General features: G+C 40.0%; 4 protein-coding genes across 5 annotated transcripts; 2 read left to right on the plus strand and 2 right to left on the minus strand.

Annotated features, from left to right (window-relative positions):
- caprin1b (cell cycle associated protein 1b) lies at positions 1–10,003 on the plus strand. The gene is made up of 18 exons (XM_079567946.1): positions 1–161; positions 829–987; positions 1,083–1,145; positions 1,519–1,605; positions 1,686–1,924; positions 2,020–2,102; positions 3,129–3,293; positions 3,375–3,427; positions 3,496–3,579; positions 3,649–3,819; positions 3,895–4,003; positions 4,077–4,138; positions 4,208–4,300; positions 4,377–4,523; positions 8,432–8,582; positions 8,659–8,823; positions 9,299–9,405; positions 9,483–10,003. The coding sequence occupies exons 2-18, from the start codon at positions 829–831 to the stop codon at positions 9,567–9,569; spliced, it is 2,025 nt and encodes a 674-aa protein (XP_079424072.1). The 5' UTR covers positions 1–161; the 3' UTR covers positions 9,570–10,003.
- Positions 10,004–10,462: 459 nt separating this feature from the next.
- Positions 10,463–18,336, plus strand: nat10 (N-acetyltransferase 10). The gene is made up of 29 exons (XM_079567717.1): positions 10,463–10,585; positions 10,742–10,864; positions 10,958–11,049; positions 11,216–11,387; positions 11,472–11,594; positions 11,657–11,718; positions 11,794–11,908; positions 11,985–12,092; positions 12,203–12,336; positions 12,414–12,507; positions 12,581–12,679; positions 12,753–12,889; positions 12,979–13,103; positions 13,180–13,330; positions 13,559–13,655; positions 13,920–14,036; positions 15,603–15,704; positions 15,774–15,848; positions 16,003–16,119; positions 16,272–16,405; positions 16,478–16,526; positions 16,677–16,773; positions 16,855–16,962; positions 17,150–17,322; positions 17,393–17,512; positions 17,602–17,700; positions 17,825–17,898; positions 17,984–18,064; positions 18,141–18,336. Exons 2-29 carry the CDS (start codon positions 10,751–10,753, stop codon positions 18,283–18,285), a joined length of 3,114 nt encoding a protein of 1,037 aa, XP_079423843.1. The 5' UTR covers positions 10,463–10,585; positions 10,742–10,750; the 3' UTR covers positions 18,286–18,336.
- A 106-nt stretch (positions 18,337–18,442) lies between these two features.
- mapda (N6-Methyl-AMP deaminase) lies at positions 18,443–20,639 on the minus strand. The gene is made up of 10 exons (XM_079567760.1): positions 20,469–20,639; positions 20,226–20,356; positions 19,994–20,054; positions 19,815–19,902; positions 19,663–19,744; positions 19,448–19,574; positions 19,220–19,300; positions 19,012–19,150; positions 18,829–18,929; positions 18,443–18,741 (listed from the first exon to the last, which is right to left on the minus strand). The coding sequence occupies exons 1-10, from the start codon at positions 20,511–20,513 to the stop codon at positions 18,553–18,555; spliced, it is 1,044 nt and encodes a 347-aa protein (XP_079423886.1). The 5' UTR covers positions 20,514–20,639; the 3' UTR covers positions 18,443–18,552.
- Positions 20,640–20,953: 314 nt separating this feature from the next.
- Positions 20,954–25,409, minus strand: LOC306971660 (tyrosine-protein kinase CSK-like). Of its 2 annotated transcripts, none has more exons than XM_079568005.1 (12): positions 25,329–25,409; positions 25,116–25,229; positions 24,928–25,037; positions 23,606–23,825; positions 22,867–22,960; positions 22,724–22,789; positions 22,553–22,652; positions 22,383–22,473; positions 22,200–22,273; positions 21,795–21,990; positions 21,624–21,710; positions 20,954–21,539 (listed from the first exon to the last, which is right to left on the minus strand). In XM_079568005.1, the coding sequence occupies exons 1-12, from the start codon at positions 25,341–25,343 to the stop codon at positions 21,357–21,359; spliced, it is 1,350 nt and encodes a 449-aa protein (XP_079424131.1). In that variant the 5' UTR covers positions 25,344–25,409; the 3' UTR covers positions 20,954–21,356. The 2 variants fall into 2 exon arrangements, with proteins under 2 accessions (XP_079424131.1, XP_079424130.1); XM_079568004.1 differs by having other exon boundaries at positions 25,116–25,232.
- Between the last annotated feature and the right edge of the window lie 1,044 nt (positions 25,410–26,453).

A 26,453-nucleotide genomic window follows, 5' to 3' on the forward strand; every position in this document is an offset into this window, starting at 1 on the left:
AAAGAGTTTCGCCGTTTTACGAACCGTCTCAGTTGTCGGTGAGGCCGGCGGGGCGGATCCCACAATAGTCCAAGACATAATTAAGCAACACAACAACAATAACAACTTGGCTATCTCCTACATATCGTCACAAAGCTCCCCTGTGGATATAAAACATAAAGGTGCGTAAATTCGCGGTCGTTCTCCCAGGCACCAGGGCGCCCTGCCGGCTACTTGCTAGCACGCGTTGCCTGTGCCACACTTGCTAACAGCGCGGTCTGTGCTAGCTCCTTCTGAGGCCAGGGCCATTTTATCAAACCTGGGTAATAAAGCTGGCGATCTCTCCTTGCCATTGAAAGGACGCAGAGATATGATTAACTAACCTTCAGATATCTACTTTGTCGGCGTTATAAATTGTCTTTAGAAGTTGATCAGATGAATGATACGAGATGGTTTTGAGATTTCCAAACATCACAGCTGGACATGAAGTTAGCTCATCGCAGTGTCGAAAGGGATCTTGTAGTAAAGGAAATACTCTGATTAGAATACTGTTGTTCATTAGAAGTATTACAAATTGTCCAGGGTTTGTTGGCTTTATTAGGCAATCAATGCTATGCGGCAAATGGCTATGTATGCAAGAGCTTTATGGTATGTTATAAACCTGGCCAACATGTGAACTTTTAATTTGCTGTCTATTTTTGCGTGTGGATTTTGTCAATCTGTTTCATTGTAAAGTTATTCATTAAAACTGCGATTGGAATGTAATGCTTGATCATAAAGCATCCTCCAAGCTAATGTATCTGGATTTATGCCACTTGGTGAGGCTAATGTATCTTCTTTCTGTTTTAGATGCCCTCTGCAATGAATGCGAGCAGGTCAGTGCAGAATGCTAGCCCAGAGGTGGGATCCGCTCCAGGGTTGATGGGCTCTGCATCTGGACAGTCTGAGGTGCTAAAACAAGTGTTGGGTGTCATTGATAAGAAAGCCCGCAACATGGAGAAGAAAAAGGTAGAATTTGGTAACATTTTACACACTACCACACTGACATACTGTCACTAATGACATTATTATTCACGATTCTTTTAATAACATTTCATGCATAGAGCAAACTGGACGACTATCAAGTCAGGAAGGACAAAGGAGAGAGTCTGAATCAGGACCAGCTGGTGAGCGAGTCTCGGATTGAGCTTTTCAGTACCATTCCTGACCTTTTGTTAAAACGCAGTTCTTTGTGCAATAGTCATAAATGCATTGACAACAGACTTTTATTATCACTATACCTGAAATGTTTCTAGTCGTGGTAGAAAAAATTTAATGTCTCCCTTCAGTATATTGTCAACTCAGACATTTGTGGGAAAATTGCTGTGCATCTAATTATAAAGCGTTTGTAATAATGTTATGAATTTGCATGGAAGTTTTGTAACATGTGAAAGTGACCAATACGTTAAGAAACTTAGGAGTTAGTTTGTATAGGGTCTTAAACTACAACTATAAAAAGTAGTTGATGTTTTTTTTAATAATAATTGTATTTTATTTTAGGAGGCACTCTGTAAATACCAAGAAATCCTAAATAACCTGGAATTTTCCAAAGAATTGCACAAGACGTTTATTCAACTGGGACAAGATGTAAGGCTTGCTCTTTACAATATAATACTGTACACTTTATTACTTGATGTTTATGTACCAAGTTGGTTTGTGTCTCCCAGATTCAGAAGGCGGTGAAGAAGACTGCTCGACGGGAGCAGTTGCAGCGTGAAGAGGCCGAGCAGAGGCGACTGAAGACTGTTTTGGAGTTGCAGTTTCTTTTGGATCGACTCGGAGACGACACTGTACGGCAGGACCTTAAACAGGGAGCAGGAGGGTCACCTCTGCTCACAGACGCAGACCTCACTGCACTGGACGAGTTTTACAAGCTGGTGGGGCCAGACCGAGACCAAAATATCAGGTGGGTGTGCATGCATCAGTTATCAATTCAAGAACCTGTACAGTATATGATTTGTGTTGAGAAAAAAATACTATAGGTTTGCCTTTGTTCTTCAGGTTGTTTGACCAGTATGAGGAAGCATCTGTGCACCTCTGGGACCTGCTGGAAGGACGGGACAAAGCCGTGGTTGGAACAACCTGTAAGTAATATCCATCTTTTTCCTCTAGTGCTCTTGATCACAGTCTTGTCTACACTTAAGAAAATCATTAATGAATAACCATGCATAAAGTGCACTGAATAATCATGTAAACAGTGTATACATAAAGTGATGTAGATTATGGCGAAATTGTTCATCTACATCTGTATGTGTACCAAAGACAAATGGAGTGCACTATTTACAGTAATTATAATGGATATAATCGTTATCACAAGGATAATAATGAGCATAATACAAATGGCTTTGATTCACTATTTAACAATTAACTATTTGGTTTGTACCAAATATCTCTCTTGAATGCATGAATTAAAAGGATTCCATCTTGACTTGCCTCTTCAGTCTCAGCTGATGGTGGAATCATTTGGCAGTACATTTCTCCAGATGGTGACAACACCAGTCATCTGTGAACTCTTTGTCTTGTTTTATTCATTAGATATTACAGTATTTTGTTTTCAAAAGGCATTTTCATGGAAAAGGGTGTTCAAAAGTTGTAACATTGATGCATCATTGGAGTGTTGTGATCTATAGTCAAAGCTTCTTTTAGTGCACAGTGCACTGTTTTCGGCCCATGTGTCCTGGGACTCCTCCTGCTGCATTCACTCCCATGGCTGAAGGCCTGTCCTGAGTCAGCACAGGGCAGGCTGCCAGTGTCGCCTGTAGCTCCACTGGTCAGGGCTTTGGAGCACTCTCATTTACTGGGGGTGACCCAGTTCAAAGAAGCAACAGAGAGAGGCCTTTTCATTTTTGTAACTTGAGGTTACATGTATTCTCCTGAGGCACTGAAGGAAATCACATCAACCTGCTTTTCCTGAAACATCCAGAAGTGGAAATGCCTTTGCTTTTGTGGCTGGTTATTAAAATTTCAACGTAAATGCATGAAACGTATTTGATAAAGTATATTTAGATTGTCAAAAAACAACAACACATTACTCTCTTAAAGATGGACCTTTTTTTATTAAGCCTTTGAGGCCACCATAAGAAATCTAGCGATTTTACTTCTTTCTCTAGACAAGGCACTGAAAGAGACGTTGGACCAGGTTCTGCTAAGTGGGTACTTTGACCGGGTTCCAGCTCATCAAAATGGAGTTTGTGAAGAGGAAGAGGAGGAAGAGCCTGTCGCAGCCCCAGCAGTTGCTGAATTGTCAGAAGCAGAGGAGCAGCCGGTCGATCCAGGTTACTGCAAACACCTGCCACTAAACTCAGTATTTGTAAATGTTAAAAAAATAAATAACTTAAAATCATTATTTTGTACAGAAGGTGAAATAATTGAAGAGTTCACAGAGCCAGTGGCTGTTGAAACTACAGAGGTAGGGATCTGACTCTGTTCCATGCTATAAGTGATTTACTTTGTTTAAATTTTCATTTGTGTGTCTAGTTTGTAAACAGACAGTTCATTCCAGACTCCTCATACAGCAGCAGTGACAAAGAGCAGGGGGATGATTGGACCACAGATTCAGAGGTGCTTTGGGGTACAACACCATCTTGAAATGTGAATGAATTATTTTGACATATATTTGATATTTTCCAGACGGTAGTTTCACTGCAGCAGCAACCCCCGGTGCAAACGACTCCTCCTGTCCCACTAGACACCCATCCCCTGAGTTTAGCTCCCCCTTCCCCACAACCTGACCCTATGGTCCGAAAACAGGTGGTGCAGGACCTTATGGCACAAATGCAAGGAACGTACAACTTCATGCAGGTGAGAGAAAAGGATATTTTGACTAGATAAAAGGACGCCTATTATTAACCCGATTTCTTATTTCATTTTTGTCAGGACTCTATGCTGGAGTTTGATGGACAGCCTATTGATCCTGCAATTGTTTCCGCCCAGCCTATGAAACCTGCACAAAACATGGACATGCCACAAATGGTTTGTTCTCCCGGTAAGTCTTGGACATCCGAGTTATTGTAAATTCACTGATTGACTCTAGGCATTGACTCAGTGTATTCCCCAAGTTCACCCAGAGTCCCGTTTAACGCAACCAAATTCTGTTCCTGTTCAACCTGAGCCCTCACAAGTAAGTCCATTAACATTGTTTAAAATCTATGTAAGATGTATGTAGAAACTTGACACACTGTTCTGTTAGGTTCCTATTGTTTCTCCAACGCCGCCCCCCATGTACCAGACATCGCACACGCCAGATCCCCACCCGTCAGCAGAACCTATTGAAAACATCCAGGTAAGCAGGTTTCTGACTAGAAGTGACTGTTGTATGTTGAATATATTAATATTTAATTGTCCGATTTTCTGTCCAGAACTCCATGTCGTTATCTTCAGACCAGCCGCCCCCCTCCACAGCTCTACCCCCTGCCTCTCAGACACAAGTGTTTCAGCCAGTCTCCAAAGCTCCTCACAGTGGTGGCATCAATGTCAACGCGGCACCATTCCAGTCAATGCAAACAGTAAGACTATTTATTTGAAAATAATGCTTTAATATAATTTCTTTCAATCAATTCCACACATTTGCTCAGCCACAACATAGTACGGCACAGATCTACATCTTATGGACAAAGGCACTGTTAAAGTGATGGTCTGTAACTTTAATGTTTATAAATGTAATAGCTTGTGCATAATTGACCGCCTTAGTCTGAAATTTGATGTAATGCAAGTAATATTGAATAATTTGTCTAAAGTCTCTCCCTTTGCTGATTTCAGCAACTAATCAGAGTCCCCGGGCTTGGGGTGGGCCATGTGTTATAAATGGACTATCACGATTTTTGAATGATAAAATCACAATGTCGCTTTTTGTTTTCTTGACAAATGATGACAAAAAGAACGTGAATCATACATTGAAGAAGAGACAGATTTGTCTCTCTATAAAATTATAACGCAATTATAGCGTAACACTTTATTTTACTCTATCCTTACATTGTACCTGCCAAACAATGTGTAATAACGTTGTACCTATGGGTTACACATGATGGGATAATGTGTATTTGTAGTTTGGAGGTACATAACATTATAAGACTTAAGATCCTAACTCTAACCCTAACCTTGAAGGAACAGGCCACCGTGTTTCCATACTGAGATATGTTCTTACCTGAGCTAAGACGAGTTGATGCGTACTTGTGCGCTCAGTCACGCAAAAAGACTTAAGATGTTGTTAGTATTTAGCCTCTCCTCCTCCCCTCTATGGGGCCAAATGGGGGTGAAGTTAGAAGCGACCAAGCTCTTCCAAGTTTTCCCTATTTAAATACGGTTACGTGAGCAGTTACACGATCCAAGTATAGTTTGATTATTACGCCTTACAATATAGTTCCCCTTTTTATCTGCTTAGGAAATCGACATGTTTAATTTTGTGTAACTATACTTGGATCGTGTAACTGCTCACGTAACTGTAGCGTGGAAGAGCTTGGTCGCATAGAGGAGAAAAGGAGAAGCTAAATACTAACAACATCTTAAGTAATTTTGCGTGACTGAGTGCACGCGAAAAGACCAGACAGGTACGCATCAACTCGTCTAAGCTCAGATAAGAACATACAGTATCTCAGTATGGAAAAAACGGTGGCCTATTCCTTTAAGCCCTAACCCTAATGCTCCGTCCACACCAAACTCGATTTGGGCGTCAAAAACGCGCGTCACGCCCGTTGTTGGACGCCTGTGCTCATTCAAGTCAGACGCTCGTTACCAAGCGTCAAGACGCTCTCGACGCGCGTCAAGAGCGTCGTCGTGGACCGCGTTGGGAGCCGTTATCAGTTATCAGTTATCAACATGGATGACATAGAGAGAGTGGCTTGGCTTTTATTGCTTCATAAAGCCAGACAACGTCGTCTACGGGCTCGTCGGCGCCGTGTCTGGATTCATGAGATCGTCCGAAGGCGTTCTCAGTTTGGCGAGTTTCACCATTTGCTCCAGGAGCTGCGCTCGGACGAGAGTCGCTTTCAACGGTACTTCCGCCGCTTTTAATCCTGGTGTTTAGATAAAGAAGCACTGATGTGTCTTTCTTAAAAAAAAAAAGTCCCAGAGCGGCTGTAGCTCCGGTTCACAAAGAAGCTACGTCCGTGACTTGCGACTTGTTGACATCTGTGGGGCTGGCGTAGAATCTGCCCCGGTGGCTTAGCTACAACGTACGTCACTATGGGGAGAAAGCTCCTGATTGGTCGACGCTCGCGAATTTCACCAAAAAGTTCAACATTTCCCAACTCGAGCGTCGGCCGCGCTCGACGCCCTGGAGGCGCGTCAAACGCTCACCAAGCGCGAAAAACCTCAAAACGCGCCGCGGAGGAGGCGCGTGACGCGCTGCGGGACATCTTGACGCCCCCCGGAGGCGCGTCCTCCATGTATTTTAAATGTAAACCTGACGCTTTGGAGGCGCCAAAACGAGTTTGGTGTGGACGGAGCATAAGGGTCTTGTGTCTTATTACATTATGTACCTCCAAAGTACTAATACATATTATTTCATTGTGTATGTGCTACATACTGTAGGTCCAAGTTATTACAGATGATTACAAAGTAGATACATTGTATTTAACTAAATTTATTTCTACGTATCAAGGTAGTGAAAAATAAATTGTAACCAGCTTCTGCTTAACGTTGAGGCAGAGGTGTGGCAAAGAAAAGCGATTGAACAGACTGAGGTTTTAATGTATATATGTATATATTTTTTTACATGTAAAAGGTTTGTAAAACCGATGTAACACAAGGTGTTCAGTGCTAACCATATAACCATTGCCAAGGTATGAAAGGCTGTAAGGAGACGTCATGGCAAACAAGCAGCAACCTCCCTCTCTCTCGGTACAGCTGCATTTGTTTTGCCTTTTTCTGCAAGCTGCATTTGTGGTTTCTGTGTTCCAAATTGTGTTGCTGGATGCTTCTGTACGTCTTTGCCGTGTTTTTGTGGGGATCGATGGATTTTTTTTACTACAGAGAGTCGATCATGGTCCTGCAGAAGGCAGATTTTTAAAAGTAAACAAACAGCTAGCTAATGAGCTAAAGCCATTTGAGACCAACACATTTCTTTTTCTGAGAAACTGAAGAGGCACGAGGAGCCCCCCCACAGTGGAGGCGTCACAATCACAAGAGGAGCTACAGGAAACGAGGAAGGGACAAAGGAGGCAGTATCCGGGCAAGACTCACAGCTGAGCCATACATGCCTTCTGTCCCTACTGTTGTTCCGGCCAATGGACGTTCACTGGGGAATTAAATAGATAAACTGCTAGGCTCTTCCCAGAAGATGGTGAAAGACTGTGGAGTTGAGGGAGCTGCGCAGGAGGAAGGTGGAGCTGACCAGTGCAGGACACCATGCTCTGAAACGGGGCGGTGCTGCACCGTTTCAGAGGAGACTGAAGGCAGCCAGCCAGGTTTCTTACAGGTGCTCTGGTTTCCCCTACCTCTAAAAATATGCTGGTCAGGTTGGCCCACAATGGCAGCGCGGCTCAGTCGCAGCGGCTCAGGACTAACACCTGAACACAATTTCGCGGTACAATGACAAATAAAGCACTTACTTATTCATCCAGCTATAAATGATACCCATGAGGGTAGATTTAACAAACTGCTTTATGGGCCGATGTTAGTAACACTGAATAGACCAGGAGTAGGGTTGCAAAGAGGCAGAATATTTCCGGAAACTTTCAATTAGAACATTAGCTAGGAAATGTTGTGAATTTTGAAAAATGAAAAAACTGTTAAAACCCTCCAACATTATTTTCTTTTTTTTTTCTTTTACATTTTTAGGTGAATAAACTATTAGTAAACTATTAGTTTACCCATTAAGTATGTTTTTGCACCATAAAACAATGAGATGTGTGAGAGGCTCCTTATAATCATGTCAAAACACAAAACATGATCCTCATCTTTCCTAAACCAAAATTCGGCTTAATACTCATTCTAATATACTGTATATATTCAAGTTAAAAGGCCAGGTTGTAGCGGGCAGGCACAGTAGACCGGTGTCTGGGGACCCATCTCCAGATGTGGAGCCATGCTGAGGGTCAGAATCACCTGGCTGGAGGATTAACCTATTGTACATGATTTAGTGGTAGGGACCAAAAGCCCCAAAAAACATTTACCGAATTATTATGCCCACACTTGCCCCTTTAGCAGTCAACTAGTTGAGATTCAAGGAGATGTCTACAAACTTGCACAATACACATTTAAATGGTAACACGTTCTGTAAATGTCTCATTGCTCTAAGTTTGGAAAATCCTGTCTGTAACATGTTTACATTTCTTGTCGCACATTTTATTTTTGTGTGTGTGTATGCATGTATGTGGTAAATATGTTGAAATAATTTTAGAGCCTTTAGAGTGCACTGTAATTTTGTATCTCTACGATTGGCTTCTTCATTGTGCAACTTTGGTTTGTGCTCTAGGTGTTCAACCTCAATGCCCCCGTACCACCTGCAAATGAGACAGAGGCATTAAATCAAGCCAGTCAGTACCAAAACTCTTTCAACCAAGCCTTCAATAGCCAGTCACAACATCCCGTGGAGCAGACAGACATGCAGGCTGAACAAATGTCTGGTGAGCATTTGATTTTGAATTTAGATTTCCTAAATGACTGTCCCTTATCTCCAATAGTTGTTGTTTTTTCGGGCAGTTGGTGCGTTCCAAGACCAATCGGGAACCCATCCACAGCAGTCACAGCAGGGAGCAGGTTTTGGGAGACAGTCCTTCTACAACAGCAGAGGCATGTCCCGCGGTGGTCCACGCAACGCAAGAGGAATGGTCAATGGATACAGGGGGTCATCAAATGGCTTCAGAGGTAAGCTTACAACTGTTATAAATCATATAGCTACGTTTACATTTATAACATATCATAATCCATTTTGAGAATAATGTTGACTTGAATGTTGAGGGACTGCAGAAAGAAATGTCCTGGAATCATTCACTTTACTTGATTAATTGATTGATTAAATAAAGCAAAACAAAGTGCTTGAAGCATCTTATTTAGCTTATCGCAGAGGTTTCAATTGGCCATTTGACAGCTTTTTTCGTATTCCGCAATTTGTAGCGCAACAAGACTTAGACACTTGCTCTGCAACTGTAGTTTGCCTTTAGTTTGTATGAATTGGCACATTTATTTATTTGACAGAGACACTGTACATTAATCAACATTTCTGTAAATGCACCGGAATTAGCCAAAAGGCAATTTTTCATCCGTAGACCCTGGACAGATATAGTCTCCCTAAGACAAAGGCACATTTGGGGTGCTGATGTTGTAAACTATGTTGTTAAAGGTGGCTATGATGGGTATCGTCCTCCCTTCACCAACACTCCAAACTCTGCCTATGGACAAACTCAGTTCAGCACACCACGGGACTACTCTAATGGAAACTACCAGAGGGTAAGTAAAGAGGGCAATCATTTCAGTCATATTTATGAGGTCCTTTGTTACATTATTGAATTTATTTTGTGTTATAGGATGGTTACCAACAGAACTACAAGCGCGGGACTGGCCAGGGATCTAGAGGTGTTTCGAGAGGCAGCACTCAGGCAATGCGCTCCTGAAAAATCCTTTTATATAAATGACTGTGACTGATTAACTTGCACCACACTGAAAATACATGATCGCATTTTCCCCTGCTCACTCTGATCTTTTTAGTTGTTTTTCATCTGTGCTATTTACATGTTTCTTGAATCAAAGAACACCTGCTTTGATATCTCAAAATGAATGAAACGTTTTAAAGTGAACACAAGCTATTATGTAAATCCAATCATTGATTTACAACAGCCATGTGTTTATAATGTTCCTGTAAACTTGAAAGATTTCATAAGTTATTTTTTGTATGAAAATGCGCCTGCCACTGCTGGTCCAAACCTTGGGAGTTTACCCCCCTCCTCAGTTCTGTCATTTTGGTTCTAAAAGCCTTTTTTGAAAACTCCCATATTCTTGTTTGTAAATTGATGTTGCTTCAAGAGTTTCAATAAAGTTGTGTTGCATACCCATGGTCAAGGGAGATTTACTATTTTTACTGTATGCGTAAAAAAAATATGTTAAAAAGTTTATTTGGGTTCCATCTGGCGTGCAATAGAAAAACTACTCCACCCAGCGGTCTACCAAGGCATTAAAGCTATTTTTATTTATTTCAACTTCAATGATTTCAACCATTACTAGTTTTGGTTTTGATTTGTTAAATAAACCGTGTTAATGTTTGAAATATCAACCACTTGATTTAGAGGAAGTTATTCTAGCACCTAATGTATAAAGCAGTAAAATGTATTTGAAAGATGTAACATTTGTTGAAATCTTGATGTTCTGCAGCCTTCATCACTAAAAATTAATAGATGCGTTCACCAGCGAAACACTTCGATAGAAGTTCCGTTACAAATTTTCGAATAAATATTAAAAAATCATGGCCCAAAAAAACATCGTCGTCGCACGTAGATGACGTCACGTCGGGGTCCTTCATGAAGAAACGTCTCCACGTGAGTTTAGCAACAGCATGAAGTGTGGCATGTTCAAATGAAAAAAAAAAGGACTCATAATTGCACCACCTGAAAGCTGAACCTTTCGTCAATTAAAGGTAAAATATAGGCGCTATATCAGCTCCTACACTTTTGTCCCTGGAGTGTAGTTGAACGTTTTAATTACGTTTGTTATGGTGAACAGCGAGTAGCGACACCACATTTCTATTGACTTGTATTGCAATATAACTTTAATACGCTTACTTGAACATTAGGCTATTGCAATGGCGACAGTCCGTAAAAAGGTGGACAATCGGATTAGAGTCCAGATTGAGAATGGAGTCGCTTTGCAGCATCGTACCTTGTTCGTTGTAGTTGGGGATCGTGGGAGAGATCAGGTAAAATTGCTTATTTACGTCACGCACTTATTCCTATGTCCATGTTTTTGTACATAACCTGAATACTAAGTACTTGATGTGTGTCTGCTGAAGGTTGTCATACTGCATCACATGTTGTCCAAAACCACTGTCAAAGCTCGCCCTTCTGTTCTGTGGTGCTACAAAAAGGACCTAGGTTTCAGCAGGTGAGTGGGTTACTTATTTTGTTGATATTTAACGTTTAAATTGCATGTCTCTTCTGACAATATAATAATGATCAAGACACAAAATGAGGATGCTTATATTCTACACAACATTTTAAAGATATGAGCTCATTTTATTTATTGGACTTTTTTTGTTTTTTTTGTATAGTAACCGTAAGAAGCGTATGAGGCAGCTGCAAAAGAAGATCAAAACTGGTACACTGAATTTGAACCAGGATGATCCATTTGAGCTTTTTGTCGCGGCCACCAACATCCGCTACTGTTATTACAACGAGACACACAAGATCCTTGGTAACACCTTCGGCATGTGTGTTCTGCAGGTCAGTGTAAAACAGACACCAATGTTTCAAAAATGTATACGTTTATTTATTTCATACGTTTGCATTGTTGTCTCTGTGTTTCAGGACTTTGAAGCTCTAACCCCTAATCTCTTGGCAAGGACAATTGAAACGGTTGAAGGAGGGGGGATTGTGGTCCTTTTATTAAGATCAATAAACTCTCTGAAACAGCTCTATACTATGACTATGGTGAGTGTGCTGTGTTTTCCTGTTTGCATTCACATGACTTTACGTGGCCTGTGCTCTTTTAGGATGTGCATTCACGATACAGGACTGAGGCTCATCAGGATGTGGTGGGAAGATTTAACGAAAGGCAAATATTTATATAATAAATAATTTCTAAAAATGCAATGTTTTGATAAAGATAATGATAACCTTTGTATTATAGATTTATTTTGTCACTTGCATCCTGTAAAAACTGTGTAGTCATTGATGACCAACTGAACATCCTGCCCATCTCCACCCACATGACAAACATCAAACCAGTGCCTCCAAAAACGCAGGCAAGATTCCCATCTAGCTGTTCCTCTTGTTACAACTTATGTCCTTTGTAGACCTTATTTTCCTCTTCTCTTTTAGGAAGGTGGCTTGTCCCCTCATGAACAAGAGCTGAAAGACCTTAAGGAGACTCTACAAGACACTCAGCCTGTGGGTGTGCTGGTGGACTGCTGCAGAACAATGGATCAGGTTGGATTAAACAGATCTATATCATTGTATTGTAATAAAAATAAAAGTGATTGTATATATGTGTGTATCCCATTACTAAAGCATCTTGTTTTGACTTTGCCTCCGTATAGGCCAAAGGAGTGCTGAAGTTCATTGAGGCGATCTCAGAGAAGACGCTCAGAAGCACCGTGACTCTGACTGCAGCTCGTGGTCGGGGGAAGTCTGCTGCTCTGGGACTGGCAGTTGCTGGGGCAGTGGCTTTTGGGTAAAATGATTGTTACATTTATTTCACATTATATTAAGTGCTCTATTTAATTGATTCCTATGAAATGTTCCTCACAGCTATTCCAACATCTTTGTAACATCTCCAAGCCCTGACAACCTCCACACAATGTTTGAGTTCATTTTTAAGGGGTTTGATGCTCTGCAGTATCAGGTAGATTGTGTTCACACATTTTTTACTTTTAATGTACACATCTATACCTTTTTGAACTATCTGTGTTTTGTAGGAGCATCTTGACTATGAAATTATCCAGTCACTGAACCCAGAATTCAATAAAGCTGTTGTTAGAGTGAACGTTTTCAAAGAGCACAGACAGACCATCCAGGTAAAACATTTTACTTACTTGCAACTTCTTTTAAACACACAATTGTGACCTCGTTGTTTTTGGCACCCCACAGTACATCCACCCTGGGGATGCAGTGAAGCTGGGCCAAGCTGAACTACTTGTCATTGATGAAGCTGCCGCCATTCCTTTGCCTTTGGTTAAGAAGCTATTGGGACCCTATCTGGTTTTCATGGCCTCCACAATTAATGGGTAATGTGAAATGTATTTGCAAATGCATTTTCATCAAGGCACTATTTTTGTTGGCTTAAATTACTAGAAAATCATTTGTAATTGTGTAGGTATGAAGGGACAGGCCGCTCCCTTTCCCTCAAACTGATTCAGCAGTTGAGACAGCAGAGCGCAGACAGCCAGCAGACTTTATCAGCAGAAAACAAAAACACAAACACTGCACGATTAGCAGCAGGTGAGCACTTTTTCTTATTTTAACATTTCTGTTGTAATAATGCTAATACACATGCATGACTTATGTTTTCTTTCAGTTCGCTCCCTTCATGAAGTATCTCTGCACGAGTCGATTCGATATGCACCAGGCGACGCAGTGGAAAAGTGGTTAAACGATCTGCTCTGTCTCGACTGTCTTAACATTCCCAGGCTCATATCAGGCTGCCCACTTCCACAGTCTTGTGACCTGTATCTTTTTTGTCATCAACTTTCTTTTTAGCAAGTTTGATTATATTCAACCTGTTGTACCTGGTGTTACTCACTTAACTTGCTTTAAGAAGTTAAGTTAAGAAGTTACAATGTAATCCTTATTGATTGATACAATTATTGATATTTCAGTATTTTTGATATATATATACTTTTGTCTGTGGTATTTTAAAATTATTTGAATGGTTTTGGTCTTAACTACTTTTCTAGCTATTATGTGAACAGAGACACACTTTTCTGTTACCACAAAGCATCCGAGGCGTTTCTGCAGCGGTTAATGGCTCTATACGTGGCATCACACTACAAGGTACACTATTGCATAGTTCAGTGATTCTCAAACTGTTGTATGTGTATTATCTGCATAAATGACGGTTTTGCAGAGGTTTGCAGACCCCGCATGTGCTCTAGTGCTCTCTTAGATGATAATAACCAGCCTAAACAGAGGCGTGGGTGTTGGGATTTAATCAGCCAGTTTCTTCTGAAGCGGGTCTGGGATCCTTTTCAGGACTTATGGTCACTGCATGGTATGAAAGGTTTTGAGAACCACTCCACTGACTGTTTTTGTTTATAGAATTCTCCCAACGACCTGCAGCTGTTGTCTGATGCTCCGGCTCATCACCTCTTCTGCCTCTTGCCTCCAGTGCCTCCAACACAAAACTCCCTCCCAGAGGTTCTAGCAGTAATCCAGGTACTTATAATCTCTCGCCAGTCATTCTCAAAGTCCAAAGCAATGATGGTAGGCTAAGTATTAAGTAGTAAGTAACAGTGGTGGAGGACCCGAGTCACATGACTTGACTCGAGTCAGACTTAAATCAAACTTCTTGGGACTTGAGACTTGACAAATGCTCCAGAAAGACTTGACTAAGGACTAAAGACCTTTTGTGACTTGAGACATGACTTGAAATATTATACATATTATTGAGTCTAGTTTATTAAATACAGCAGAGAAACTGGGTCAGATAGGGCAAGCAAGGGTTTTCGGTAACGCTTTATATTAAGGTGTGCTTGTTAACTATTAATCAGGCATTGATAACCATCAGTAATCTGCCTAAGTGTTTTATAAGCAACCTAATTTGTAAGGTATTTAAAAGATGTTGAGGCTATGAACAATGTGGCAGCTTATTAATACTTTTTAACACCTTTCAATAAGCTGCTTAAAAGCTGCTCCATCCGTCTCTTTCTCATGAACAAGACCCCAAGATACTTGAACTCTTCCACTTGAGTAACCTTTTTCCGGTGGAGAAGCATGGCCTCGGATTCAGAGGTGCTGATCCTCATCCCAGCCGGCTGACTTGACTTGACCCCATGACCAATTGACTTGGACTTACTTGGGAATTGAATCTAGTGCCTTACTCCCACCTCTGGAAGTAATACACAGTGCCCCTGAGGTCTTACGCCGCATTTACATTGAGTAGTTTATGTCTGTTTTACGCACGGCAAATCTGTCACGTAATAATGTAGGCTTTAAATCACAGGGAAGCAGGTAATGCCAGCTTATATTGAATTTTTAACTCTGGCATTTAAGAGCTTATATCCATTTTTAGGCAATGCTCTTGTGTTTGCCTGCACCTCAAGAAACATCACATGGAGCTATTGGTCTGTGTCCCTCTCCTTGTCTCTGTATTCTCTCCTCCTGCCATCCTCTCTGTTCTTCTCCGATTATCACCATCCTCGTATTCAACATCGGAAGCTGTGGGCTCTCGTTCCCCGGAGTTTCAGATCATAGTGAGTCCGTGTGAGAGAAACGATAGCCGGGCCATGCAATGGGTTTTGGTGCAGTCACGGTAGAGACCTGGCTTCGCTCACTTCAGCTGAAAATGTGCAGAAGAGACGCAGGCAAAACTTCCAGGAAAGTTTGTTTTTCCGATTGGTGTTACACTGTTTATTGCCCCACCAAAACACAGAAAAGCAGTTCTGCCTTGACAATGTTAAAATTAGACAATAATCTTGTGTTTTTCCTTTTTGTCGGGCACATGGCTCATTCTGCAGGATAAGCACTACTGCGCTGTAGAAAAAAAAGCATTGTTGACCCTGCCTATTCCTGCCGTAGAGCCAAAGACGATGAGTCATGACGGACTGGTTTAAACCACCAGATTGATTTGATTTAATTGCTATTGTTATAGCAGACGTACATAAAACAAGCCGTGGACATAACATACTCTGGCATTAGACTCCACCTTGGGAACCATTGGTCTAGCCAAATTTGCTTTCCTTTCAATTAGAAATCATTTATTAATGTTTTACTACCATTCAGGTGTGCCTGGAAGGAGAAATCTCACGGCAGACCATCCTTAATAGTCTATCAAGAGGCAAGAAAGCTTCTGGGGACCTGATTCCCTGGACTGTCTCAGAGCAGGTACACATTTCTACATTTCTGTCAGTTAAATCTTTTCATTTGTTTATATAAATTTCTAACTCGTAACAGTTTCAAGACATGGAGTTCGGCAGTATGTCAGGAGGCAGAGTGGTGCGAATCGCTGTTAACCCAGACTACCAAGGGGTAAGCATTCACTATTTATTTGTGGTTAAACAAGTTTTAAATATAGCCCCTGATATTTTTACTTATTTGCCAGTGAAAAGTGTGTACAAAGATGTATTATTCAGGAAACAAATCTGCCTCCTGTGAAAAGTTGTTTTTGTAATCTGTATAACAGATGGGATATGGCTCCAGAGCTCTCCAGCTCCTTCAGATGTATTATGAGGGCAAGTTTCCAACTATGGACGATGACACTCTGCCAAACCATAAAGAAATCACTCCAGTTAACAGTGAGGTGCGACATTGTTTATTTGTTTGAGCAGTAAACGTTCTTCTCAAAAGTAGTTGGCCGAAGCAAAAACTTATGAGCGCCCACATAACTCAATCTCATTCTAAATTTTCATACTGATAAATATTTAACTATGAGTGTTGTTGGTTTATATGTAGGCTGTGAGCCTTCTAGAGGAGGTGATCACCCCTAGAAAGGAGCTGCCTCCGTTGCTGCTGAAGCTGAGTGAAAGAAGAGCTGAAAAACTGGACTATCTTGGGGTCTCCTATGGTCTCACTGAAAAACTGCTCAAGTGAGTGTTATTTTTAATGCAGGAGTATATTTTACATAAAGAAATATTGTTAACTCTGTACAACAATGGCAGGTTTTGGAAGAAGGCTGGCTACACTCCAGTGTATCTACGACAAACACCTGTAAGAATTATTTTTAGTTTATTATTATTATTGTGTAAAATAAACAAAGACTAAATATTTGCCATTGTTTACCAGCAACATTAGGGAAAAAAACACCTCTGACTACTACTGTCAAGTTTTCAACACAAATGTTTTGATTCTCCCAAACAGAACGACCTGACAGGAGAGCACTCTTGTGTGATGTTGAAGGAGCTGAACACCGATGAAACCCCAGAGCAGAGCCAGTGGCTGACTGCCTTTTGGACAGGTAAACTTCAACTGCCATGTTAAAAAAAAGAAAATAAATCATGTACAGTGTAGAAAGTATTAAGGGTGTTCTGTTTTTTAGATTTCCGCCGGCGCTTTTTGTCACTTCTGTCCTACCAGTTTAGTAACTTTCGCCCAGGTCTGGCTCTTAGCATCCTTCAGAATAAGAGGACCAAAGAAAAGAGCAGAAGTAAGGGTTCTCTCTATTAATGTTCATAAAAGTTCAACATCCAAAAATATATAGCTGCTACACATTTCATTTTGTATTGCTTATTAAAAAAACGCAGCAATATATCACAATACCACAATTAATGAGGATTTATTTATTTTTAGATATTATGCTTTAACCTAATTTTACCTTTTTTATGCCTCCACAGTCTTGGACAATTCTGAACTTGCTTTGTATTTTACTCCTTACGACCTGAAGCGCCTGGAGTTGTATTCAAGAAGCATGGTTGACTATCACCTTATCATGGACCTAATCCCGTCAGTGGCGCGCATCTTTTTCCTCAGGCAACTTGGAGACCTCTCCCTGACGGTCGCTCAAAGCGTGAGTTAATCGTTTTCTTTAGGCCTTTTTATGACTACTAGTTTTTGCATTGATTGATTGTTTTTCCTAGGCTCTACTTATGGGGATAGGACTACAACACAAATCAGTGGACCAGCTGGAAAAGGAAATAGACCTTCCCAGTTCACAGCTCATGGGCCTATTCAACCGTCTGATCCGAAGATTTGTGCAAGTGAGTTGATTTGAATTGTTTTCAAGACATGCAGCTTAGTCATAACTTGACAAATCCAGAATGGTTACAGTTAATATCGTCTCCCGCAGGTGTTGACTGGTGTCCAGGAGAAAGCAATTGAAGCACAGATGTCAACAACTAAAGAAGTGGCAATGGAGCCTGCAGTCTGTAGCCTTAATGAGGATTTGGTATGTGTGTTGTTGTAAGAAAAAAAAAGTACAGTATGAAACAAATGACCACCATTATAAGAAAGCTGTTAACAATACAATGGCTGACGGTATTAATATATCCCATATTTTGTTTCCTCCAAAGAATGAAGCGGCCAAAGAGTTCGAGGAAAAGCACAAGCAAGATTTAGAAAAAGTGAAAGACCTGGACCTTGAAGAGTGAGTATTATATTTGTTATGAGTGATCTAGGCTTCTAATTTTTAAAATGGCTGTACATTAAAATAAAAGGTTTGGCACCCACAGGTATAGGATACGGGGAGAGGATGAGGACTGGGACCAGGCGTTAAAAAAAGGAGGAAACACCGCTGTCGTAAGCATCAAAAGGTACAGACACAAATACATTAGAATTTGAAGGAATTAAAAATGTGGCGTCCTTTCTCATGAATTGACTTTTTTTTAGTGATAAGAAGCGGAAACTAGAGGGTGGAAGAGCCGCAAGCAATGGAGGACCTCAGCATGAAAAAATGAAGAAAAAGGAGACGCATCACGGCAAGTTCAAGAAAAACAACAAGGATAAACATGGCAAGTTTGGGAAGAGAGCATGAAAATAAATGCAATGGACTGGACCTTGGGACTGTTATACATGTACTAATTTGGAAAACAAAAAGGTTTTAATTGTAGTAAATGTAATACTGTATTTTGTTATCAGGTTTAGTTAAAAGTTGTGTGATTGAAAAAAAAAAAACACAATTCTTATATTAAACACTTGAATACAATTTTTTTTTCTCCATTTTAATTTTATCTAAAAAGTTAAATACAGTAAGTTATGTTAAAACTGAGGTATTTAGTCGATTATGTCATCTACAAATGGCTCATTTAAACTCTGGTTGTAATTCTCTCCACCTTTGCTTCAGCTGCTGTTTCACAGAGTCTGGTGCAAAGATATAGTCGATGGCCTGCTTTGAGAGCTTCCAAATGGCTTCACGATCAAGGCCAAATGTGGTAGCAGCAATTTTATATTCCTGAGACAAGTCTGTGGCAAAGACTCCCTTGTCATCAGTCTGAAACGTAACACATTTTTTAATTAGTTAAACAAAAAATACTAGTGATTTTTATAGTTTGTCTAAAGACATGTGTCAATGGCTTACACAGATCACAACTGGGTGCCCCATCTTGTACCAGTATTTGAAGTGGTGCTCATCAAAACACTGCACAGTTTGTCCTTTAACGTTTGAGGTCAGACAAAGCTCTGCAGTTGCATAAAATAAAATAGAGTATAAAATCAACATGAACACTGGTGACTGAATGGATTACAGATGAAAAAGACTTACCAAGTGGTATTTTTTTCTGCACCACTTTGTCAACAAGGTTCTCCGATCCACCCATCTCAGGATGTAAGAAAGTGCCATGACCGATCCTGTCAGGAGGGATATCCAACAGCAAATTTGTCTCGTCGTATTGTGATAGCACCTGTAACAAATTGTTAATATTGTATTTTTACGGTTTAGTGATGATGACTTATCGTATTGCAAGGAGTACTTCTGAGAGATGCAGTGACAGCTTGAGCCCACTGTTCTTGGCCCTCTGTAGTGCAGGAATAAGATCTCTCCCATGACCAACCTGGAATCAATGAAGATACAACTTTAGTGGAGCCCAGCAACTCCAGCATGGTATTCCTTGATAAATGGTGGATAGATTTACGAAGTCCATTGATTCACCAAGGAAAATTTAGATTCTCGATTTCGGCACATTTGTGACAACACTGACCGTTGGATCACCACTGAGGTCTATGCCAATGACCAAACCATCAGAGGAGACCAGAAACTCTTCAGCCAGCTGCACCGTTTCCATGGCAACTTGACTCCCATTCCTCCGATCAATGGCCACCAAAAACCTTCAATCAAAAAGTCAAACAATTCAAGTTAATGCACGTGCTATATGTTTTTTATGGCACATGAAATATTCCTCATGCCATAACTTGCCTTACATCAATGTCCACTCCTTCCTTTTTACACTGTTGGATGGCTTGTATGACAGTTTCAATATATTTTCTTTTAGACAATCCTTTCAACAAACGCACAATGTAAATATGCATGATAATCAAAAATGAACCGTTTAGGTAATCGACATATACCTGTAGTTGTCTCCTCTCTAGGAGTACTTCTGAGTTCTAAATACTTTACCCCATCAGCTGCAAACTCCTTTATAACATCTGTGGCAACCTGCAAGCATTGAAAATCATATCACTGCGGGTGTCATGAATGCCCTCTCTTTGAAGAGCTTTGAATTTCTATTTTGATTAAAAAGATGTACCATTAGGATGTCTTCCTCGGAGTCTACTAACTGATGGATGACTTTAAAGACCTGAAAACACCTGCAGATTTGTTGTGCTTATTAACTAAATCTCATTTTCCATTTGTCATAGCAGATCAGTGTTTAAGAGTAGATAGATTTTTAAATGCAAAGAGGCCTTTCAATTGCTTGCATCTTGATTATTAACTCTGATCATGAATGAAATCACATTGTATTACATAGAGTTACGCACTCGTCCAAAGTCCTGCGCTGGCCTTTGCCGATAGCTGTCATGTTGTGCTCGATGTTAAGCTGAGGTTTGCGGCGGATGAGTTTCTCGATGGTTTGGAAACTCACAGAGCCATTCAGGTGCGCGTGAAGCTCCTGGTGACAGGGAAAAACCGCTGATGTAAGCAACTTAGCATTAGCCGCATTTCAACACTTTATCCAACTTTCCTGTGCGTAAGCTGTTAACTTTTCACCTTCGTTTACTTACCACTTTGGGGAGCTCTCGATAAAAGACATCCACCTCCTTATCCATCCGAGGAATCGATAATTGTTAATATAAGAGATCACTTTAGTCGTGTCTTGTGAATAGGTGTTGACCGTCGCATCCAGCCGTTATATGCCTTTGCCACCTGTTTTCAGGCAACATTTTTCTGTGACACTCGAGTCTGTGCAACAAGAAATGAGTCCCCGTTGCCTTTCATTGTTTAAAACGTTCCGCATCAATGATAATATCTTATATTTTTTAAAACCTTCATTGTAGATATATTTTATATTCTAAAAATATGTATATTAAATAAAATAGCGCCATGATATATTTTATCTTCATAGAGGCTTATTGATCTCACATTGAAACTGTTGAAAATATGAGTCATATGAAAAATAAGCATTTTAATGTTAGAGCAAACATCCATTTTGAAAAACCTTTTCCATACACATATAAAATAAGCTATACAAATAGCCAGCTGTTTGAAATGAAAACAATGTGTTCTTACATCAGTAGAAAAGTCAAAATTCAAAGTTGTGTTTCCTGTTTTGGTAAGGCATTCAAATGTTGACCTTACAGTTTTCCAATAAACACATTTTATGGTTACAGTGAATTAACTTGGTAATGAATAATTAATGGAATGTATATTACATGTAAAATGTACCAACATCTGTTTCCACAAACAATCTTTATACAAAAAATAATTAAATCAGTTTTATATCAAATACTGATTCACCAAAATGACTTACTCTTAAAAACAGAGCAAAGAGTGACGTGTTGACAATGATGACAAAAAGACAAATAACTGCCTCTGTTATAAGAAAACGATGGCGGCAATTCAAAAAGTCCTATTTGTAAAAAATAAAAGGAATATATTTAGTCACATTTTGATTACTTTTTCCCTGTCTCTCCTGTTATATGTTGAAGCCACTCCTTTAACTTCCTAAAAGTTGGTCGTACAGCGGGATCGATGTTCCAGCATTGTTTCATTACATTATACACTACTTCAGGACAGCCATCTGGACAGTCCATTTTATATCCCTTCTCAACTCGAGGTATAACGTCCTTTAAAGGCTGCAGGAGAAACAAAAAATAGATAAGAACTGATATTTTTATGTTGTGGAACCAAAAGCATGAAAAATGATTGGTCAAACTTACAATCCTTGGATAGGGTACTCGGCCAAAAGAATATATCTCCCAAAGCAAAATGCCGTAGCTCCAAACATCAGATTTAGTGGAAAAGTTCTGTTTGTTTTGAATAGTGTCATCAATATAATTATGTACATTTATTTTTTTATATTAATTTTGCAGTAAAAAGCCAAGTGTTACCTTTTCTCTAATAGCTTCTGGTGCGGTCCACTTGATGGGCAGCTTAGCAGTGTCCTGAACAGATGAGGCCTCCTTAGTTAAACCAAAATCACTGACTTTGGCAATGTTGTCGTCCGATACAAGGACATTACGAGCTGCTAAATCCCGATGGACAAAGTTGCTGGCCTCAAGGTAAGCCATGGCTTCACAGACATTTCTGTGGCAGCAAAAGATGGAAATGTACAAACAGTGGTCAGCAACAGAGTATTTTTATGGCACAGTACTTTACTATATCAGTGTTTTAGGGAATCCCATTAAAATTAGGTAAGCATTCACAACTTCTACCATTTTAACAGCTACATCATTATGCCTACAGTGCTGCTATCATGTGCTATAACACAACTAAAAATAAATCATTATACGTACAGTGCAAAATGAAGAAGAGAGTCACCATCGAGCACCGTCCGACCTCTGGAGCGCAAATAATCGACTAAGCAGCCCTAAAAACAGGCCAAAATACAAATGTAACAGATTCAAAATACATTCTTAACAGTGAACTTGATCTTGTAATAGTGCCTTATATAAAGCATGTTTTATTTGTTGGATTACCTTGGCCATGAACTCAGTTACTATAAACAGACTCCCATCCTTTTCTACAATCACGCCCAGCAGCTGCACCAGGTTTTCATGTCGAAGTTGGCTAAAAAAGTTGCCATGTTGTCACTCACAAGAGAAATGTGTTTTTGCTTTACGACTTATACTGGGCAGATCTTGCTTACGTCATAACTGAAGCCTCCGCGATGAATGCTTGTGCTGTCGCATCGTTTTTGATGCATTTTACAGCCACTTTGGTCCCTCTGTAGTCTCCCATCATGACATCTGCAAAATTGGAAAGGTTACTGTCCTGTTCATGATAAAATACTGTATATACGATTCAATTTAACACTCACCTCCAAACTCTCCCTTTCCAATAACAGACTGCAGTGCAAGGTCTTTTCTTGTCAGTGACCAGCCACCTGTGTTCAATTTGATAATATTACATTAAATTACATACATAAATAGTTGAATGTATAGTAGAAATGTATTGCATTACTTCTTGAAAACTCATCCTGAGCAGCCACAGCCCCCTCTTCTACCTTTGGCTTGATGAGTTTTGTACACAGGCCATCGTCGTCTTTGGTATAGTGCTTTGTAACAAGAAAGAAGCAAAAACAGAACATGTTAAAATGTTTTTAATGCAAATCTACCACTGTTTTACAATAGTAAGAATGGATTTGGAGCAAGCAATGCTTCACAGTGACCAACAGGGGGCTACTAACACTAAACACTGACATACTACAAGGTTTTTGAACATATTACTTATACAAATGTGTAATCGTGTCACAACCATAGCCTGACGATTTAAATTTAGCGCTTCACACAAGAGGCCTTTGTGTCTGTTTTAGTGAAGGTTTGAGGTTAAAAGTCTGAAGCTCAGCGTTCTCTGCACTCTTCCTCTTTGACTCTTCCGGTTCATTATTTGTTCCAGGAACTGCATGCGGTCGAGAGGCAGCTCAGACATACAAGCAGCACAGGAAACTTACCACGTTAATCTCAATTTAGCACACTGCAGGGTTCTCCAGAAGTCATAATATTAGGAATCAACTGCAGATTGGAGTGGTGTGAACGTTTTTGACAATGTTGTAATAGAGACATAGATAAACAACATATTAAACCAAATATGGAAGTCTTAATTTTAGCCCCTTGAAAAATATGATTCAAGTTGAAAGGACATGATTGTTGTTTATATATTTCTTCAATAAGCCTAATACAAACCAGCTGAACATATTTACCTCCACAAGCTGCATGAGGTTCTCAAAGAAGCCCTCCTCGTCAATGGTGAGTTTGCCGTTTTTGTAGATGATGCGGTAATGCTCCACCTTGCCGTCGCAGCTCACGCACAGGGTGTAGTCGCCGGGGAAGTTGGTGCTTTCGCGTACCAAAAACAGGCCCGTTTCTGGCGGGTGAAGCAGCCGCTCGGCCTGCTCGCGAGATATCTTCCCATGAAACCATCTGGGAATGGAGTTGACAGTGAATCACACAGTTCCACCTACAAATATACAGCACTGCACGAAAATAGGCGGTACCTTTGTGCCAAATTGTATAAATCTAGACTCATGTGGGCCACAGCTCTGTTAGGCCTGGTGGTGTCCTGATTTAGGCCTGTCATTACTCATTAAGTCAAAATTCATTGGTTTAAATTTTGTGCTAGATTAGTTAAAGCTGTATGTGCTGCCTAAAGCATTGACTCCTGAATTAGTCCTACTTTTTAGTTTTTACTTTAGGTTGCAGTTTTCTGTTTTCAAATAAACAATGTAGTGTTTAACATAGACCACTGTATTCTGAGCTTTACTTGTTCCTGTCAACAAAGATACTGATCATATCTAAATATTTGGCTGCTAAATATAAGACAAATGCACGTGTGGAAGTCTTTTGTGGGTAAATCAAAAGATTACTGAACGTCTTAGATTGATCTGAAACAACAGGAAACAGTGCTGCATTCGCACCAAAACTCAAGCTTGAAGCAGTTTCAAGTCTTCTGCAGTTACCACAGTCTGACCTGCCTGTGGTCTGCATTCATGTAACTGCAGCTAACGCCTTCACCAGCCAAGCAGCATGAGAAAGACACCACTTAGACACAGCTCACTGGTTTGGTGACTATCCTAAGCTAGATACACATAAACTACCCATTTAGAGGAGGATCTGTATTCATTTGACTTCAATTTAGATCAAACTAAGACACCACTGACCACAGGAAGTGTCAATTGAGAGGACTGTATTTATTCTTTGCCCTGTAACATTTATCATGTCCCTATAATTTATCCTGTGACTCCAGCTAATTTTACTACCGCTTTTATATGGTGTTTCACTTCTATTTACCAATGTCTGAATCAAAATTTTGGCAAACTAAATCTTTGGGATGAACAGAGTATATCTTAGTCCTGTATCTCGCTTTCCAGTCTCCCATTCAACACCCCCCAAAGCGCTTACAGTGAACATTATACCACCCACTCATAACAGCTCTGCTTGGTCTGTGAGCTCATAAACACTCAGATTTTTGGGAGAGGCCGACAGGGATAAATTAAAGACATCTCAACAAAAATGTTAAACTTACGGCATGAGGCTCAGTTTACAGGCTCTCACTCCCTCTCTCTTCTGGACATAGTTTGCTGGAATGGTTCCCTCCTGACCTGCCACATTTTTAGCTTTATACCAGTTGGGGTCCTAAATCAACATAAAACCATTATTATACATACTTTTTTTTGTTTTTTTGTTTTTTTTACACAGTATCAGGAGTCTTACCTTTGTAACTACAATGATTGTCAGCACATCTCCTTTGTTGAAGGGCAGGTCCTGTTCTGAAGTGCCCTTGAAGTTGTATCTGGCCACACACTCAGTGCCCTGTGGCCATGGAGCCTGTTGTCCAGCGAGGATACACACAGTATGTACATTAACACTGAAATCTGAAAACCGGGGCCTCTCTTTAGTTTAATTAGCCCATGATGCTGTGTTTACCTGGATCTCGGCCATATTGAGGCAGTGAACCCACTCACTGGTGTCGTTTGACTGTCACCATCAGAGCGAACCAACACACACCTGAAAAAGGAAACACATTTAACAAAAACATCCTGTATGAGAAATAGAAATGGTAGAACTTGTAGAGTAATGATAATCCTAGTAAGTTTAGATGAAATAGCATTTTAGCATTAGCAGTGGTGGAGGAAGTGAGTATACTGTAGTAGAGTTACGCTCACTTTGATTTAAAGAAGATGCGTAAAAAAATGTAATTATTAAAATGCAACAGTAGCAGTAGTTCCTATTTATCTTGCAAGGAAAAACATTCTCTGAAAATGTGCACTGAGGTAACTCTAAATCTTCGGACATAGCTGAAAGACAAATTTGAGTCAAGTCACAAGCAGATGGAGGCTAAAATTAACTCTGATGCAAAAAGCAGAACTTAACACGTTGATATTTTTGACTTTCACAACTGAGAACGACATTTTCCATTACACAGGGAGGACAGTCAATTCACATACAGACCATGCCCTTAAGTTAAAGTGCCCCAGTATTTTATCAGCTAATAAGATAAGATAATCCTTTATTGATCTTACAACAGAGAAATTCACAAATTTATATATTTTTTTATAATATTAACACACACACAAAAATGATTTGAATATGATGCTGCACAGCATATTTTGGGTTCAACCAGGAAATACAGCAGAGATTCTGTGAACCATTGTGAACCACTGTGAACATAAAGCCACACTGCAATGTAATTTTAGGATTAGATAAAACACGCATTTTCCGGTCGAAAGTTTGAAAACATTTTTGTCATTTCAAGACTATTCACATGATTGACTCTCACTGAAGGTATTAATTTATGAATGAACACATTTGGAAATATGCTCCAAACAAAAAAGCCTGAATAAATCCTTCAGAACATCCCGCGTTTTGCTTTGAATACTGCTTTGCAAACTTTCCTCAATGAGCTTCACAATGTAGTCATTTCAGGGAGGACCTCATGAAGCTCATTGAGAAAAAAATTGTTCATAAGTCCATGTGTTCATTCATAGTTTGAGAAACACAGAATGTAGCTAGCGTTGATAATTAAGATAAGCCAAAACATATATCTATCGG

The sequence above is a fragment of the Gobius niger genome (assembly GCF_951799975.1).
Source record: "Gobius niger genome assembly, chromosome: 12".
Lineage (NCBI taxonomy): Eukaryota > Metazoa > Chordata > Actinopteri > Gobiiformes > Gobiidae > Gobius > Gobius niger.